Source organism: Syzygium oleosum, unplaced genomic scaffold (genome assembly GCF_021117445.2).
Source record: "Syzygium oleosum isolate NSW1041296 unplaced genomic scaffold, Sole_v2.1 Sole_v2.05, whole genome shotgun sequence".
Lineage (NCBI taxonomy): Eukaryota > Viridiplantae > Streptophyta > Magnoliopsida > Myrtales > Myrtaceae > Syzygium > Syzygium oleosum.
Window position 1 is genome coordinate 9,942,356 of NW_026607489.1, and position 16,184 is coordinate 9,958,539.

The 16,184-nt window shown below is 41.3% G+C and overlaps 2 protein-coding genes across 7 annotated transcripts; both read right to left on the minus strand.

The window, feature by feature from the left end:
• Positions 1–100: 100 nt before the first annotated feature.
• Positions 101–4,761, minus strand: LOC115681613 (RNA pseudouridine synthase 3, mitochondrial). Of its 2 annotated transcripts, none has more exons than XM_030605609.2 (9): positions 4,219–4,761; positions 4,031–4,102; positions 3,646–3,804; positions 3,330–3,377; positions 3,150–3,230; positions 1,532–1,648; positions 1,301–1,402; positions 1,034–1,192; positions 101–641 (listed from the first exon to the last, which is right to left on the minus strand). In XM_030605609.2, the coding sequence occupies exons 1-9, from the start codon at positions 4,579–4,581 to the stop codon at positions 267–269; spliced, it is 1,476 nt and encodes a 491-aa protein (XP_030461469.1). In that variant the 5' UTR covers positions 4,582–4,761; the 3' UTR covers positions 101–266. The 2 variants fall into 2 exon arrangements, with proteins under 2 accessions (XP_030461469.1, XP_030461470.1); XM_030605610.2 differs by having other exon boundaries at positions 3,646–3,815; positions 4,219–4,363.
• Positions 4,762–5,614: 853 nt separating this feature from the next.
• LOC115681612 (pumilio homolog 5) lies at positions 5,615–16,184 on the minus strand. Of its 5 annotated transcripts, XM_056311287.1 has the most exons (11): positions 16,064–16,184; positions 14,465–15,283; positions 12,967–13,023; positions 11,645–12,831; positions 11,415–11,556; positions 11,205–11,312; positions 10,255–10,467; positions 10,052–10,162; positions 8,236–8,430; positions 6,976–7,147; positions 5,615–5,968 (listed from the first exon to the last, which is right to left on the minus strand). In XM_056311287.1, the coding sequence occupies exons 2-11, from the start codon at positions 15,107–15,109 to the stop codon at positions 5,883–5,885; spliced, it is 2,916 nt and encodes a 971-aa protein (XP_056167262.1). In that variant the 5' UTR covers positions 15,110–15,283; positions 16,064–16,184; the 3' UTR covers positions 5,615–5,882. The 5 variants fall into 5 exon arrangements, 4 of the variants coding, with proteins under 4 accessions (XP_056167262.1, XP_056167263.1, XP_056167261.1 ...); XM_056311288.1 differs by lacking the exon at positions 12,967–13,023; XM_056311286.1 differs by having other exon boundaries at positions 11,645–13,023.

The following is a 16,184-nucleotide window of genomic DNA, read 5'->3' on the forward strand; positions in this document are numbered from 1 at the left end:
TACCAAATTTTCGGGTTGCTGACAAGAGATAGCGCATCTCCTTTCCCTGTTATTTGAGATGCCATGTAGTGCTGCTCATCAAGCCTATTCTAACATGATCAAAACTCTGAAATGAATGAATAACCGAAATGCCTTCATACAATCCCATTGCACCGGGCAGTCCAAAACGCCGGCTTATTTTACAGATGGGGCTAGGAGCACGAGCGAAGCTTGCACCTAGCTTGCGTCGTGTGTCTATACGCCCCAATCGGTATCCTAGCACCTCCTCACACTAGATAAGAGGACATGAGATTCCAACTGATTTTCATGTGCGAAGGCATTGGCGCCACGAATCGCAGCATGTGGGACTTGGAGCTGAGCACGGGATGGGGGGCTTCCGACTTCTGATCCAGAAACTCCTGGAACTTGACTATGTTGGGAAGCACGAGCTCTCTGCAGTGCAGATGCAGCAAGGGAACCTTTGACAGGACACTTCCCTTCTGAACGTCCAACCCTTCAGGCCTCCGCATCTTGTATGGTTTCCCCGTGGAAGGCTCGATATCGACTCTCGGCATTTGCTTCCATCTCTGGTGCACAAACCACCCATACTTGTAGTCGCCCACTATCGGAGTACCAAGTGCTTCGGCACAGTGAACGCGAATCTGCGAGGAAACATTTGGCATGATGTTACTGAGTTCATGGTGTAACTATTTTTCTGAAGTGCAATCTTTCGCCTTCAACAGTTAATTAGGAAGTAAGCTAATCTGTCCTTGTATTTGTGCCTTTCAACTGGGAACAATAAATAGAACAGTCTATAAACAAGTGCAGTGAAGACACCAATTATATATTTTCCCAAAAACGAAATATAGGCGTTCTTGGACAAGGGCGATATGGTCCAATAAAGTCTCGGACAAATGTTTTATTATATCTTTCAAAAAAGGCAAATTTATTTCCCAAATAAGGGGAAGTTCTGTCGAGCCGAACTATAAAGGCTGACAGATATGCGCAGACCAGGAATCAAATGGAATCCTCTAAACAATGACATTAGTTTTACCTGATGCTTGCGGCTCGTATGAGGACATAATTCTATCCAGGAACATCCATTTACTGTAGGACCCAATACCCTGTATTCTGTCACTGCTTCTTGAAAAGCTTCTAAGCCTGAGTTATGAGCCAAAATAACTCTCTCGGTTTTCCCATCATCAAGGAGCACCTTAAGTTCAAAACAGATAAGATATCTGCATCAGTACACGCCACCTGAAAAACTGCATATCCTAATAGAGAGAGAGAGAGAGAGAGAGAGAGAGAGAGAGAGAGAGACCTTTGAAAGGGGAGCACAAATAAGACCTTCTTTTTCCTTAGGAGAGCCTATGACAAGCGCCCAATATCTTTGATAAGTAGCTTTACATGCATCATTCCAGGCCTAGAAGACCTCATAAAATCAGATGTCAACAAAAAATATGATATGGGTATAATCTGTTCCATGGAAGATCCACCATTTACCCGCCAACATCAAACTTCTCTTGCATAAGGTAACACCACAAGCCTTTACCTTAAAGGAGGAATCTTTTTTGTTTATGTCGGTAAACAGCCATTGAAGATGAGCCACACTTTCCTTTGTTCTTCCCATCAAGAGAAGACCACTGGTCTCTCTGTCAAGGCGATGCACCTGATGAAGATTTTTTTACATGAGAACAAGAAAAGATTGGCCCCTGAGGAAAGTAAGATGGACATTCTGTAATGCCACATGCACTGCATTCAAAATCTCATTCGATAAGCACCACTTCTGACAGTATAATCAAGGCTCTCAAGAAGGATGATCTGTTTAATCTGTAACAGTAGGTAACTTCCTCGAGTAACAGAATATACCCTCCTGAATTCAACACAATGGAATAGCAGTAAAATGCTAGGCTAAAAGTTCCACTGTCCGCAGGTGCACCTAAAGGCCACATTTGGTATGTGAAAAATTTCAATTTTCTGTTTTCATTTAAAAATTCTCACTAAAAAACTGTTTGGTTAGAATTATTCTCAAAGATTTTAGCCTTAGAAATGATAACAACTGAAAACTGCCAAAATCCTTTTTCAGTGTTTTCTCTTCATCTTGAAACACGGGAAGTAACATCAACTTTGGACATCTTTCCTCAAACACCAATTCATTTCTTCTCAGATCATTGCAGTCCACCTACAACTCTTCATCTTCGTTGTTCAACTAAACTAAGTTGAAGAAGAGTTTTCACCAACTCCGTTTTTCTCACTCAAAAGCAAGGAGAAAGCATAAATTGGTGAGAGCACGAATACAAGTTGGTTCACAGAGGAAGGATTAAAAGTGAATTGAGCGATACTGAAGCTTCAAATGTCTAATGGTCTCTCCTCTGTTACAATGGAGCAGCGTTTTTGAAGATTCAAGGAAGCTTCCTCTTATTCTCTTAAAACATTAAATACAAGGAAAGACCAACTTCATACAAGGAGAAATAATTCATTTAACATATTTTCAATACAAAATTTGTATATCGTTAGTTTTGGTCAGGTTTTTCAACTGAGGCTCATAAAAATTTTAGCATAGTGAAGGTCATGACTAATAGGAAGTTCTATTCAATAAATATGTTCAGTATAATATGATAATTCATTGCCAACTCAGTATGATTTATATAGAGAGTAGATATGATGTAATTAGTTTCTTTTATATGAAGGATTAGTAAGAACCAAATGTATTTTCAGAATTTTCATTTCTACAAAACATTCTCAATTTTAGGTACCAAACACGATTTCAAGTAAACAGAAAAATGAAAATTAAACACGATTTCATGAAAACAGAAATATTGGGCTCTAAGGTTTTGCAGGACAGCAAAAAAAGTCAATTATATGTCTTTGATGGGGTGTCTAACCTTAGTTTTGAGATGTAAAAGTGTAAAAGTGTAGTAACCCATCAGCTGTTGAAGATTTTCTTTTTAGCAATCAGCTTTTGGAGTTTTGAATGTATCCACTTTCAACTTATCAAAGGAGGGAAAGAAAAGCTGTTGGCCAAAATGTACTTCAGAGTCCAGGCGTGAAAAACATATAGATGACAGAAAGGGAAGAACTGAGAAGTATCATGCAGAAGATACTGATAAAACTTGGCATAAACAAGCGCACACGCCTAAAAGATCGAAAACAACCGAAAACTTAGTTACCAATTTAGGACCCTCATCATAGTCATAAGACAAAGCTGCCGCTGCCAAAGCATCCATGCTGTTATGAACTGGCAAATTCCCCTATAAACGAAGAAATCATGGAGATAAAATATTGCACTAAACATGACAAAAATTATTAGGGAAAAAGAAAAGAATAACAACCACCGACAAAGTACTAACCTTGACTGGCAATTTTGGGGGCTTATTAAGCACAATAACCGCGGAGTCCTGAAAATTAGCAGCTACCAAATGAAAATTGCAAAAATCTTTGAGAAGACAACAACAAAAGAAATTAGAACATCCCCAAGTCTAATTCACGGTTAGATATGCAGTAAACCGCTAAACAGCTAAACAAACTTTCTACCAGACCAGCTAGAAGCAGCAAACAGGAGATGTCCAAATGCTGTCTATTGGGGATCAAAAGCTTGGTTGAATATGACAGACGCCCCCTGTGGAGATCAGACACTGCAAAAGGGGAAGGACTTGAAAGACTTGCCTTGTACATGACGAGCCTCTGCAAGTACTCTATCTCATCGGCATTAGGATAGAGAGTCCCACTAGGTATCGTGTTGAATCGCCTGGAGATCCTTGATTCGGCAACTGATACAGGTATATACAATCTGGCCCCTGCTTCCATCACTTCATTTGGCTTGATCTGCAAGTCAGCTGTATGATTGTAGTAGATAAAACTTCAAAACTCGCATAAAAACTGTCGATGCCACACGCACAGTTAACATGCACAAAATAATGTTCCACACAAAGCACACCAGATATTTGACTTCACAAAGAAGACTCCAAAGCAACAAAAGAATTCAAAAAAAAAAAAATGTAACTTGGCTGAGTAGGATGCTACAATAGAGAAGTTACATTGTGGAAAATACCTTTCTCAAGGATTTTCTTTTTCCTTGCGGTCCCAGGCATGAGTCATCCAAGTTGGCGCATCCCATCTGAACCTGAAAATGGCAAAAGAAGCAAACTTTATCCATGGAAAACAGAGAAACGAAAAGAACGAGAAAATTCGTCTGACATGAAAAAATGGGTAACTTCGAAAGTGGGGGAGAGAACAGACAAGGCCCTTGTTGAAATGGGATTGAACGACGGAGTTGTGAACGCCATGGAAGTAATACTTGACCCAGCTGATTGCAGTCACTCGCAATGAAGAAGAAGAAGAAGAAGAAGAAGAAGAAGAAGGAGAGGCTTCATTGAAAGAGAAGGCGGGCAGAGGGCGAGAAGGGAAAGGGGGAAGCGACAGCAGCTGGCGTGGCTTCGGCCCCTCCTTCGGCTCCCCATGGCCCACGCTCGCTACGTGGTTCTTCAACCTTATCGCCGTCGCCTGCGGCGGCGACGCCCTCGAGTAGCGCCTCCTCGCCGCCGCCGCCGCCGCCGCCAAACACGCCGCCGACCGCCGTCGCGGCGAGGGGTGGTTCCACATAGGGGACACGGCTAGCAGCGCAAGACGAGGGCCCCGCAGCCCGTCCGCGAGCGCCGGCGTCGGAGCAGTTTTGGGAGGGCGAGGAGACGCTAAGCCGGCGTCGAGACTCCCAACGAAGGCCTCCTCGAAAAGTTGTCGTCGCCCTGCCTTGTCTCTGCCACGTCAGCGTCTCGTCGGAACTGACCCGATTTGCTTACAAGCTAGTTGGAAGCTGATATTACTAGTGCATTCGAGTAATTTATATGTCTCGCGCGAAGAATTTAGTGCATTCGAGATAATTTATATGTCTCCTGCGAAGGATCGAATGTCCAAATTAAATTAAGCGTAATATAATTGGTAATGAAAATGCGATTTGCCATACTATCTTTGAAATGATCTATCGAAAAAAGGTTCACACCGGTTCAGATCGAATTGGCGGAAATTAACTTCTAACTCCTAGAGAGGGTTTCCGATCCAAAAAAAAAAAAAGAAAATTCCTACAGAGGGCACGAGGAGAGTCTCTCTCGGAGTTCTTTAAATGAGATTTCCCTTGGAAATTAACTCTTTAAGAACTTTGTAAAACTGAAAAATAAAACTGAAAAGAATATGTTCTAAACACTACGTTTTAAGGAAATAAACTTAGGTTCATCATTCAACGGTGAGTTCTAGAGTCAAAACGTCATTCTGCTGATGATACCATACCAAATATTATGAGCAATGAGCCAAGACACTCCCCCTGCTTCCCGGACAACAAATTCGCAGAGCGGCCGAGGCTCGTCGCCAATAGAGAAAGCAAGAAAGATTTCGCACGCTTTCCATGACACATCAAGAGACGCAACATCCCCAGTGCTGAACTCGATTGTCCAAGAAAATGAACTAAGATACAATAGATAAGAGTATGTCTAAAGATCGGATGTTGGTTGAGACACAGTTGGACATCGAACAGAGGAATGCGTGGAAGGAAGGACAATTGCATCGCATACCGACAAAGTAGTCGAATCAAACCGTTTCGGGAAGAGAGGACGGAGAAGAAAGATCATTAAACTTGGCGCTATACCAGAAGCACAATCATCATATATGCCAATATATACACCTGAAGAGAGATTCTTCATAATTACCCATTTCCAAGTGGTACCATTATTCGAATCCTAATTACAGCACACCATGCTTTGACCTATGTACATATGCACATAAATACAGTTAGTCCTACAATCCATAACAATCGAAAGCATTCTAAAGCCTGGAACTCTGCTTTTCCTCGTTAAATTGTTCCTCGGTTGTCTTTTGGGCTTATACGTCAATAAGTTCATCTGCCGGAACATCTAGCAAAGAACACGCTCGCAATCCACCTCCCGAGTTTCAAAGCCCAACCTGCATTCAGATATCTTCACGCAAAGGGTACAGAACCCTAGAGCGGAACAAAGTTTTGAACGCTTCATCAGGAACTGCTTGGCTCCAAGGCTAGGCCATCTGCGAGGTTAATAATCCACATTACACTACATATACAGCTGCCTAGATGCTTATGAGTTCACACTTGCATGCGAAAGCTCAAAGACAGATTACGCCTTCTGACCATGTTTCCTTTTAACAGAAATTTCCTAGGATGTCGGTTTATCCAATGCCTACACAGAAAGAGAGTTCTGACAATATGATATGCCAATATGGCACCATCAGACTCCAAACAGACAAGCAACCGTTCGACAGCTCAAATTTCCATTTATGTAATGCACACTCCAGGAAAGAGCTAATAAAGGCAAAGATTCATTTTCCCAACGCAGAATCACAACCACAGAGTACTACAAACTAACGGTTGAACTTGAACACACTAAATATTCTTGACCATCAATCCCTTCCTCCAAGTAATTATTTCTAATGAACAATATCTTATCTTTTTAGTTTAGTAAAGAAAAAATATTCATCGGCATTTTCTTTATTGGCATGAGACTGGAACAAAGAGCGAATTCTGGAAGAGGGGGGAGGTTGCATGGAGCAGACAACGTTTAAAGAGAAATTTTTCTAGAGGGGGAATGAAAACACTATCATAAAAAATAAAGAGCAAGACTGGTAAAGATAACATGAGCAAGAGTGCTTCTACAAATGAGGGACAGTGGCCAAGGGATGGTTCCATCCCCACCCTAGCCTCTCTGCTTGGGATAAGTTCCTTATCCTACTGGCCCCAGTTCACCTTAAAAAATAAGGGACCATAACTGCCACTGGAGAGGGCAACTGCCCACAATGCAAATCAAACATCATAAGGTCGCGTAGTAAAGAAACCCACAGCCTATAAATCATATTAAGGAGCAGATCACCTACTTTTCAAAGACCCCATTACATAGAAGAACAATATTTGTCACGGTGATTTATGCACAAATTGGCCGATTGCCAGTAGGAACATCAAAAAAAAAATTAACGTACCTTCGCCTGATAGCTGCTCGAATCGAGCAACTATGTGCTTCCCATAAGTATATTTCTTCAAGGCATGAAGATGAACCTTTATCCGACTAAGCAGAATTTCCCGATGCTTATCATTGCTAACTTCAAGAATCTTCTGAACCACATAATTTGCATACTGGTCCTTCATCATTGCCTGAACATAAGTTACTTGTCAAGGACTTAGAGAAGATCATACGCTTTCGTGAAATTTTGTGTGGATTGTTTGAGCTATTAGACAAAGGCGTAGCTTAATATGAAAATAATTTTTACACTCCCCCTCAAGACTGGAATTTGACCTTAAGAGTAAAGCCTGGAAATATATAATCGGGGGGCAAAATTTTCACATGAAAAGATTTGAACTCAAGACCTCCTATTCTGAAACAATAGGAAATTTTGTGGTATCACATCCAAATGTTCCAAAAAACTTTAGCTATTAGATTAAGGCATGATTTAACATTTAAATATACTTTAAAAGCTTCACATTTGGAATAATGACATCAACTTTCTGCAAATCTTGTGAAGTAAAACAAATCTCATCCTAGTTGTCAAATATTTTCACATGCGTATTAAGAAAAAATAATGTTTACAATAATGAAACACAGGGTTTCAGAAATATTGATTGCAACAGATATTAAAAAGCACAATAAAACTTCAATGACACTGCTTGCACTTTTATGAAATTGGATTGTCAACTACCAAAAAACTTTGATGGTCATCCCTGTTTTAAAATGTCTTTTGTCCTATCATAGGTAGAGGGTTGACCCCTATTGAATTAGGAACTCCAAGAAGGGGTTGAACCATGTTGAGGGGGTCAACCCTAAAGGCACTGATCCCCAAAGACCTAGAATTGGCACCTTCAAGTAAGATGAGCTGATCCTTTTGATTAGGCTGACCCGTTTTGCTAAGGAATCAATTAGGGGGTACCCCTCTTGAAAATTGGTTGATCACCCACCTTTGACTGGGGATGCACAGAAGACTATTACTATTCCTCGAAGTTTACCACAGTACATGAAGTATACACCCCCATAAAAATGAAAAAAAAGACCCCAACAGTTTCGAAAATGGAGAATGAAATAGGATTGAAAGATGCAAAGTTGAAACAGGTTTAGCGCTGCCATAGCAAATATAAAATTTTGTCAATGAAGTGCCATTGCAAATATAAAATTTGCTTTAATGAAGTGCCACTGCAAATATAAGATGAGTTCTCACAGCATTTTAACGAAAATACCAAAGTTTACGTACCAACAGATTGTCATTTTCCTCAGATTGTCCAATGATTTCCTCAACTAACAGTTCCCTTTCAGCAGCATCACCGTGTTCTAAGCACTTCTCAACCACATTTGATGCATATTTGTGCTGACTCAGTGGGACAACGTTACCAGTCAACTTGCTGATAATTCGGCTTCTCTCTTGGGGTTTCCCCCTCTCCAAAACATGCTGTAAACAGTAGAAGGAACCTAGTCTGTAAGCCGTAAATATAGGAAATGTTGAACAGTGAAAAGAAGAAATATGAATTCTAAACACTTACAAGGAAAAAATAATGAGCAATCTCAATTTCAGGTTTAAAAAAACCATGGATAGGCAATGAAATCTGCAGGGACTTCAAGCTTGCAGAAAAAGAACCGTGCCATTCAAACTAACCACTACAGAAAATCAGTAGAACCTTTTCTGGCTAAAAAGTGAACTATCTTAACTTGTAGCCAAAATTATAACTTCGATGCTAGTCACAACATGGAAAAGGAGACCACAGGAGAACCTACAAAGCTGATTTCTAATCAATTCCAAAAGAGGACCCCAGCAAAAAGGACTCACTTCAGGGTCTGTCATAAAGTAAATCTGAACACCAAAATGGTGAACCACAACTATCGACACTGCAATACATATAAACAATGACAAAACTTGTTTGGAAAGTTCAACAATCCAAAGCTTTTCTTTGAGAATTAAGAACGCATCACGCTGAGATTACATCCCTTGTTCCATAGATGAGTCACCAAAATAGGGACGTAAAGCACCATACTTCTTCAAGTGCTGAGAAATATTCAATCCCTGTCAATCAAATGGAACCACCCCAACGGCACGGGGGAATAAAGAACAAAAGTTGCAATTGATGTAACCACTAACACCTACTGCCAAAAAATTTACATGTCCAGAAACTCGGAAAACAAGATGTCATCAGTACCGAGTACCCAGATATAAGACCTCGGCAAATATTTAAGTCCACTAACTTACGTCCACTAGAGATGCCATCCCCTCCCCATCAATTAATGCTTCAGACAAGCTGCCTCAACATGGCAATATCATACAAAAACCGACACTGGAGCTCAAAACTTCTTTAGACTATATAAATTTGCAACTTCACTCTGCTCTATAAAACAAACTTAACCCATCAATGCCCAAAGACAAAAAATTGCAATTTTAGGAATTATACTACCTACCATGGCCCTCCCACCCACCTGAAAAGGAGAGAAAAATATTTCCACTGCTCTCTTCTCGTGTGTTGCTGTCAACTTTTCTATGATCTTTGTACAAAGAACACGATGAAGCGCCAAGTCTCCAATGATCGAATTAAAAAAAAAAAGGTATGAAAGCTGAATAAGACTCGATGACTATTATCCGGTAGCAGAGATGGAAATAGAAACCACCTAGACCCACCAGCCGCTAAGATTATTTTGACAACAAATCCTATATTTATCCTTTGCAACTAATGGAAAGAGGATGAGGATGTGTCCTTAGATTGGGTGATTAATCCGCCATCCACATTGTTATGTTTGTTAGAGAAGGATATTAAAGCTTTTACTCTGTAATTGGACTTGTATTCTATTAGGTACCTGATTAGTAGTACAGCGAAGTAAAACCCCCCTAAATCTTATTGAAGTTTAGCTTGTGCCCAGTGAAACAGATATATCAGTCAGCACTCTTACACACAAGATCCAAATGAATATTTCTGTAGGTTTAATCAAAAGAAGAGTTAATTCATAAATGATAAGAAATTGAATGAAGGGGTTACAAGTAAACTTAAATAAAAACAAGAGACAAGAACTTTAAAGTAAATACAGACCTGGGTAACATAATTGCCATACTGGTCTTGAGCAAGTAGATAAGCTGAATCCAATATCTCATCCACTATACACTGGCTTTGCCCTTCGTCACAGCAATGCTCCAAAACTCTCTATTGAAAAATCGAACAGCTAATGTTTTTGGTCAAATAAATTTTGATTAATACCATCGGCAACATGCAAGGCATAGGAACAAAAAACGCACCTGGATAACACGACAGCCATAGGGATGAGTTGAAAGAGTGGCCACTTGACCACGAAATGCTGATATGATGAACCCAATTCTTTCAGTTGGTACACATTCGATACACTTCTGTATTACGTGGTTTCCATTTTGGTCTCGTACACATCTCATAACATGTCCATCTAGCTCTTGAACAAGTATCGTTTTTTGGTCAAGCTCAATAACCTCGAGTGCCTAAAAACAACCACTGAGAATAAGCACTGCAGTCCACAACATAAAACAAGCACACGAATTCAATCCTATATTGAGCATGACAATTTCAGTAAAGTAAAGCGCGATCGTGTGCCAGTCAATAGCAGGTCAAAACAGGAGGATTTTGATCAGCTTCATCAAGTTTTCATGACTCTTAGGGTAGCAAACTGTACGTCATCCTTTTAAGTGTAACCATATGCAATCTCAGGTGCTTTTCTCAGGCTTCATTGTTGCAAGATCCGGCAGCCAAAAGTGAAAAGGTTAGGCCACTAGGGAGAGGCCAGAACCTAAAACTTCTGTCCGTAGGTTATACATGCTAAGGGCCAATAGCTTCATATACAGCCCCGATTTTAAATGCATATGACAATCCCTTCATATCTTTGTTTTAACCACACTGAGGATGTAAGGTCTCCCATGCTTTAGGAAGTCCAGAATAACCTTGAGGTCAACCCTAGAACAGTTCCTTAAACCACATAATAGAACACTAAAGTAACTAGATAGAAATTTCAGTTTCAAATGGGTAACCAAACCTTCTGATTTTAAATGCATATGACAATCCCTTCATATCTTTGTTTTAACCACACTGAGGATGTAAGGTCTCCCATGCTTTAGGAAGTCCAGAATAACCTTGAGGTCAACCCTAGAACAGTTCCTTAAACCACATAATAGAACACTAAAGTAACTAGATAGAAATTTCAGTTTCAAATGGGTAACCAAACCTTCTGAATCACGCGGCATCCATACATTTGCAAACTTAATTGCAACATCTGTCCAGTGAGTTGATCTGCAAGCTCCTTCCTCTGCCCGGGGCTACCATGTTCAAAGAACTGAGACACAGGCACCATAATATCACACCCAGGACAACACTTACATAAACACAATTGCAGGAGTCTCTTTGCAGACTAACACATACAACATAAAACACACACCTTTTGTATAACATAGTTCCCAAAAACATCAGTCATTAATCTCGCAGCATGAGGAAGAACTTCACTGAAAACAGCTGCCTTGTCTTCCAAACTGCAATTTTCTAGTTTCTGCTGAATGAACCGACTCCCATGTTGATCCACACTGAAACGAAAAGTACAATAAAAATTGGTTCTGTGTAGAAGTCTCATAACATGAATGCATAAGAAAGCAAACTGGATAAGAGCACTACCTGAATTCAACTATTCGTCCCACAATATCAGAAAGGTCGAATTTCCTGGCATTGCTGGATTTTAGCTCTTCCAGAAATGTATTTCTTTTAGCATCATCAAAGCCATTTACTCCTCTCTGACCTTGCCATCCAGAATATATCCCTCCATTTCTACTGGAACCCTGAGAAAATCTCAAGTCATTTCGCCGACCCAGGTGGCTCATTCCACCAATTGGAGATGATGGCAAGATTGGACTTGCAAGAGGTGAGCCTGGAAACTGTGATATTGCAACAACGCTTCTGGGGCTTCCATAGTAATTGCTGCTTCTAGGACTTGGAATGTTCAAACTCCCATTAGCTTGAAACTCTAGCTTCTGATCTGCTATATGCGTAGCAAAGGCTACGTCATTTTGAGATGCAAATGAATCCATAGAACCCCCAACACCACCTCTAGACAAATGACCAAAGTGCGATGGAGCACCGTAAGCATCTTCAATAGGATGATGAAAATAAGACATTTGGAGAGGATCCACAAAGGGTGGTTGAAATGTCAAACCATATTGTCCATACATCTTGTTCATATGCGGTGCATCGCCCACATTTGAGATTCCTTGTCCAGTAGACACCCCACTTGTTCGACCATTTAAGGCTGGAGCCGACATGGAAAAGCCACTATGCGGAGAGAATGTAGCCATATATGGAGGAAGAACTGCAGAACCCAGAGCATACCCACCCATATTATACTGTGGAGCAAACATACCTGGCATCTGAAGATTAGGATAAAATGTATTGGAATTAATATAGGATGCTGCCGTATATAACGGAGGTGCGAGCCCAGGTGAGTGCATCGTTGACTGTGCCTCAACAAGAGCGGACCTAGGGTGCCCAAAAGCAAATCTCTCCATCCGGCCCTGTGGATGTTGATAATTCCCCTGTCCATGAACAACTGGACCACGATGCTGAGCGCCATTTAGTATGGATGCAGGCTGCAAAGGAGTGCTCCTCCTATAGGCATGTTCTTCTGCGTTCTTAACATTACTCTCATCCGCTCCAGAAATATCCAACCCATTAATGGACGCCTCATTTCCTACATTTATTTCTTTATTCGCCCTTGCATCTTCATGTATAGTCGATAATTTCTCTCCAACATTTGGTGAACTTGCAAAAGGAGTATGTAAAGTCTCACCGTTGGATATCAACCCAATATCCTGTGCATTCAGTTTAGAAGTCTCAGCATTTACATCAATGGAGCCTGAATTCGATTTTGATGCTTCGGTAATATTAATAGAAGAAACATCCAGTGCAATTCCATGGACATCACGATCTATTGATTGCTCGTTCACATGGCTCAACGAACGAGTCTGATTATAGACAGGAGAAGGCGTGCGAGGGAAATCTTCCTACATATTAGCAAAAGGAATGTAGTGTTAAGAGTAAGACCCAAGAGAATTACATTCGGTTTAATTCAGGAGTCTAGTAAGGCTTCTTGCATAATTAGAAGTGCACTGGACATCTAAATCTGCTAGCGAGCTGTAGCAAATTCAGTAGAGTGGTTTAGCCAAATGTGAAAGCAAAAACAAGTGGAAGCTTGAGCATTAAGAAACTGATTTTGAAGATGTATCCTAGCAATACTTTTGCAGCTCCAGTCGTTCTAGCCTTTTCATATCCTTCTAGTAGTTCCAATTCATATATTTACAAGTTTCTTTTAACTTCACCTGATACTTAAAACAAGAAATCAGGGAAATTTATTTCCACAGAGGAAAGTTAAGTCGCTCGTCGGTTACATATAGGACATTGATTTTACTAATCACCACTAAACATTAGAATACCACTTGATGACAACAATTTTGTATCAACATCTACAGCAACAAAAAGCACCAATGTTGATAACAAGAAGAGCTAAGGGAGCTCTCAGTCACTAAAAGAATGGTTAAACAACCACCATAGAGCCAACGGCTCTGGATGCAATATTTTCACTGAATGCATAAAAGAAACATTCTGCTTTCTCTGGCTTGATAAATGGTAGAGTTAATGACAAGCGTCATGCGCCCATTACGATTACAATAAAAGAACATATAGATTACCCCAGTGAATGCTAACTAGGATGACTCCACTGAATTAAGATTGGTGCAAATCCAATCTCAGTAGCGGCTTCATAGAGGAACATCAGTTTATAACCCTGACATAGGCAACTGAAAAGGACAATGAGAGTTCAAAAGAACTCTCCAAATTTCCAACTTTGGAAAACATTAAAAGGAGGATGTAAACCTAACTAATTTTCTACTTATAACCAAAAAAAAAAAAACGACATTTTCTTGAGCCAAATCTTGTGAATAAACAAAAATATCTGCTGCACAGATGTACCTAAGGTCAGGTTCCCTGAGAGAAGGCATAAAACCAGTGCCTTTTTACTCCCACTTCAAGATCCTATTAGTATTAGAAGGCTCTGGATGGTACTACTTGGACGCTCAATCCTTGGTTGAGCTAGAATATACCCATTAAGGTGCACTTACCTGGACTAGACACTCCATTTACAAGAACTTGACTTGAAAGGTCTTTTTTCTACACAGAATGGTATCAATAAGAAAGATTTCCCTTTGGAGAAGATAAGAAAGTGACTGACTCAAAAGGACATCCCAAGCATCAGCTTTTCAGTTCCCTTCGCTTAATCATTGTACTGTAAAGTAAAGAGAATTCAAAAAATAATAAAGGCTTCCTTCCACAGCTTGCCAGACTAATCAAAAGATACAGACGAAATAAACTGAGAGATTCCCAAAATTTGGCTGCTTATATATGGCTCATGAATCAAGAAACGATACGATGCAAAACAGTAACAATTACCTGTATTAAATCAACCAGACTCTTGTGACGACCTGCTGAAGAAACCGCATTGTGTATGGGCATATGAATACTACTTTCTATCCCGAATTCAATATTTTGTGAGAGTGATTTTTCATCTTCAGGCTCCTCATTATGAGTAAACAGGGAAACTCTAGGCAGATGCAAAGATTCATTGCCGCTGTCATCAAAGGAAGTTAATCTCCGACTATTTCCAAGGCCACCAATATGGCTTACCAGGCGCAGGTTTTCCCTTGAAATGAGAGGTGGAGGGAGCCTCGGGTTAAGATTAACATGGGAGCAATAGTAAGCAACATATGCCGGGTCAGAGCGTAATTTTTCCTCAATCTCAGAATCTTCAATGGTGCTGCCAAGATTGGCCAAAGTCTCGTCCATGTTTACATTGTTTCGGGCCAAAAGATTAGCAATTGCTGCAAATGAACCCTCCATACTAGGTGGTGCACTACCACTTCGATTAGGCACAGTTCCCGTCTCGCTTCCGTGTACTCTATGCCCGCGTAAAATAGAACCTAACTCCTCCGCTGCCGTGGTCTTCAATGGAGGTCTGAAAGTCGCATGATCCCTAGAAGAAGGGCAATTTCTAGCCCCACCATTTTCCACCATCCTAATAGGGATTTCAGTAGCCATTTTTCTATAAAAAGGAATTATAATGACTTCCGCATTTTCAAGATCACATCTACGCAAGGCACTGTAGTTCCAAATCCGGGTTCAGTTTTCTAATGTGACAAACCAAAAGTAGTACAGCAATCCGACAGACTCAACACGCACAGCGTCAAGGTGTTGGGTACCGCCCGTCCAAACCTGATATCAAGAAAGAACTCCGTTATTGAATCGTGACGATAGTATCATGACGTTGAGAATTAGGCCAAAACTGGCAACCTGCTTAACCATCAGAATTCCCATCCCAAAAAAAAAATGAATTTTGTATAAACTGCATTGCTGATAGCATATGACAAGGTCGACTTTTCTTTCGCGAAACGGGGTCAAGTAATTCGGCATAACAGAACCACGCTCTCGACAGGTTCACACACGGAAACCGGAAATATCCAGTCTTTGGATGCAAAACTCGAGCCGCAGCCGATCAAAAAAAATCAGCTCCTTCTACCTCCTCGGCCTTTGGAAATCGAAACCCCGAGAAGAGGGACGAGCACACAGGGAACCGGCAGAAAGCCACGGCGCCTCGCAACGTTTCCCCACCGGAACCAAGCTCCGGAGGGACTCCCACCGCGACAGGGTATCAAGACTCACCGAACCCCGAGCCATCTCAGCAGAATCGAAGGGGCAATCGCGACTAGACCAAGAAGGCCACCGACCTAAAACCCCGCGCGCGCGCGCGCACAAAAAAAAAAAAAAAAAACCGCCCGCGGACAAAACACCAAAGCAAACAACAAGCACAAAACAAACCTGCCGGAGAACAGGGCCACGGCAGAGGAGCCGGTCGAGGCCCCCCGCGAGGGGGGGGAGGGTCCTTTCCCGCGCGAATCGACCGAGACGCAAAGCGGGCCGCCTCTCGAAGGAACGAGAAGAAGCTCCGACCGGTTGGGGGGGGTGGCGAATCGGAAATGGGGGCGAGGTCCGTACCTGCGGGAGAAACCCTAGCGCGCGATGGAAGAGAAGGGGCTTCTTCTTCTTCTTCTTCTTCTTCTTCTTATGGAGGGGTGATCGCGACGAGGAGGAGGACGACGAAGAAGGGGACGCGAGC

Bases quoted from the DNA above. Each gene is read 5' to 3' on its own strand.
- LOC115681613 (XM_030605609.2), bottom strand. From the start codon at position 4,581: ATGTGGAACCACCCCTCGCCGCGACGGCGGTCGGCGGCGTGTTTGGCG. The intron at 4,103-4,218 runs GTCTGTTCTCTC...TGCCATTTTCAG, and splicing joins CCCATTTCAACAAGGGCCTT to GTTCAGATGGGATGCGCCAA. The intron at 3,231-3,329 runs GTTAGTACTTTG...CTTCGTTTATAG, and splicing joins CCCCAAAATTGCCAGTCAAG to GGGAATTTGCCAGTTCATAA.
- LOC115681612 (XM_056311286.1), bottom strand. From the start codon at position 15,109: ATGGCTACTGAAATCCCTATTAGGATGGTGGAAAATGGTGGGGCTAGA. The intron at 10,163-10,254 runs GTGCGTTTTTTG...ATTTTTCAATAG, and splicing joins ATGGCTGTCGTGTTATCCAG to AGAGTTTTGGAGCATTGCTG. The intron at 5,969-6,975 runs GTACGTTAATTT...GTTCCGCTCTAG, and splicing joins CGAGCAGCTATCAGGCGAAG to GGTTCTGTACCCTTTGCGTG.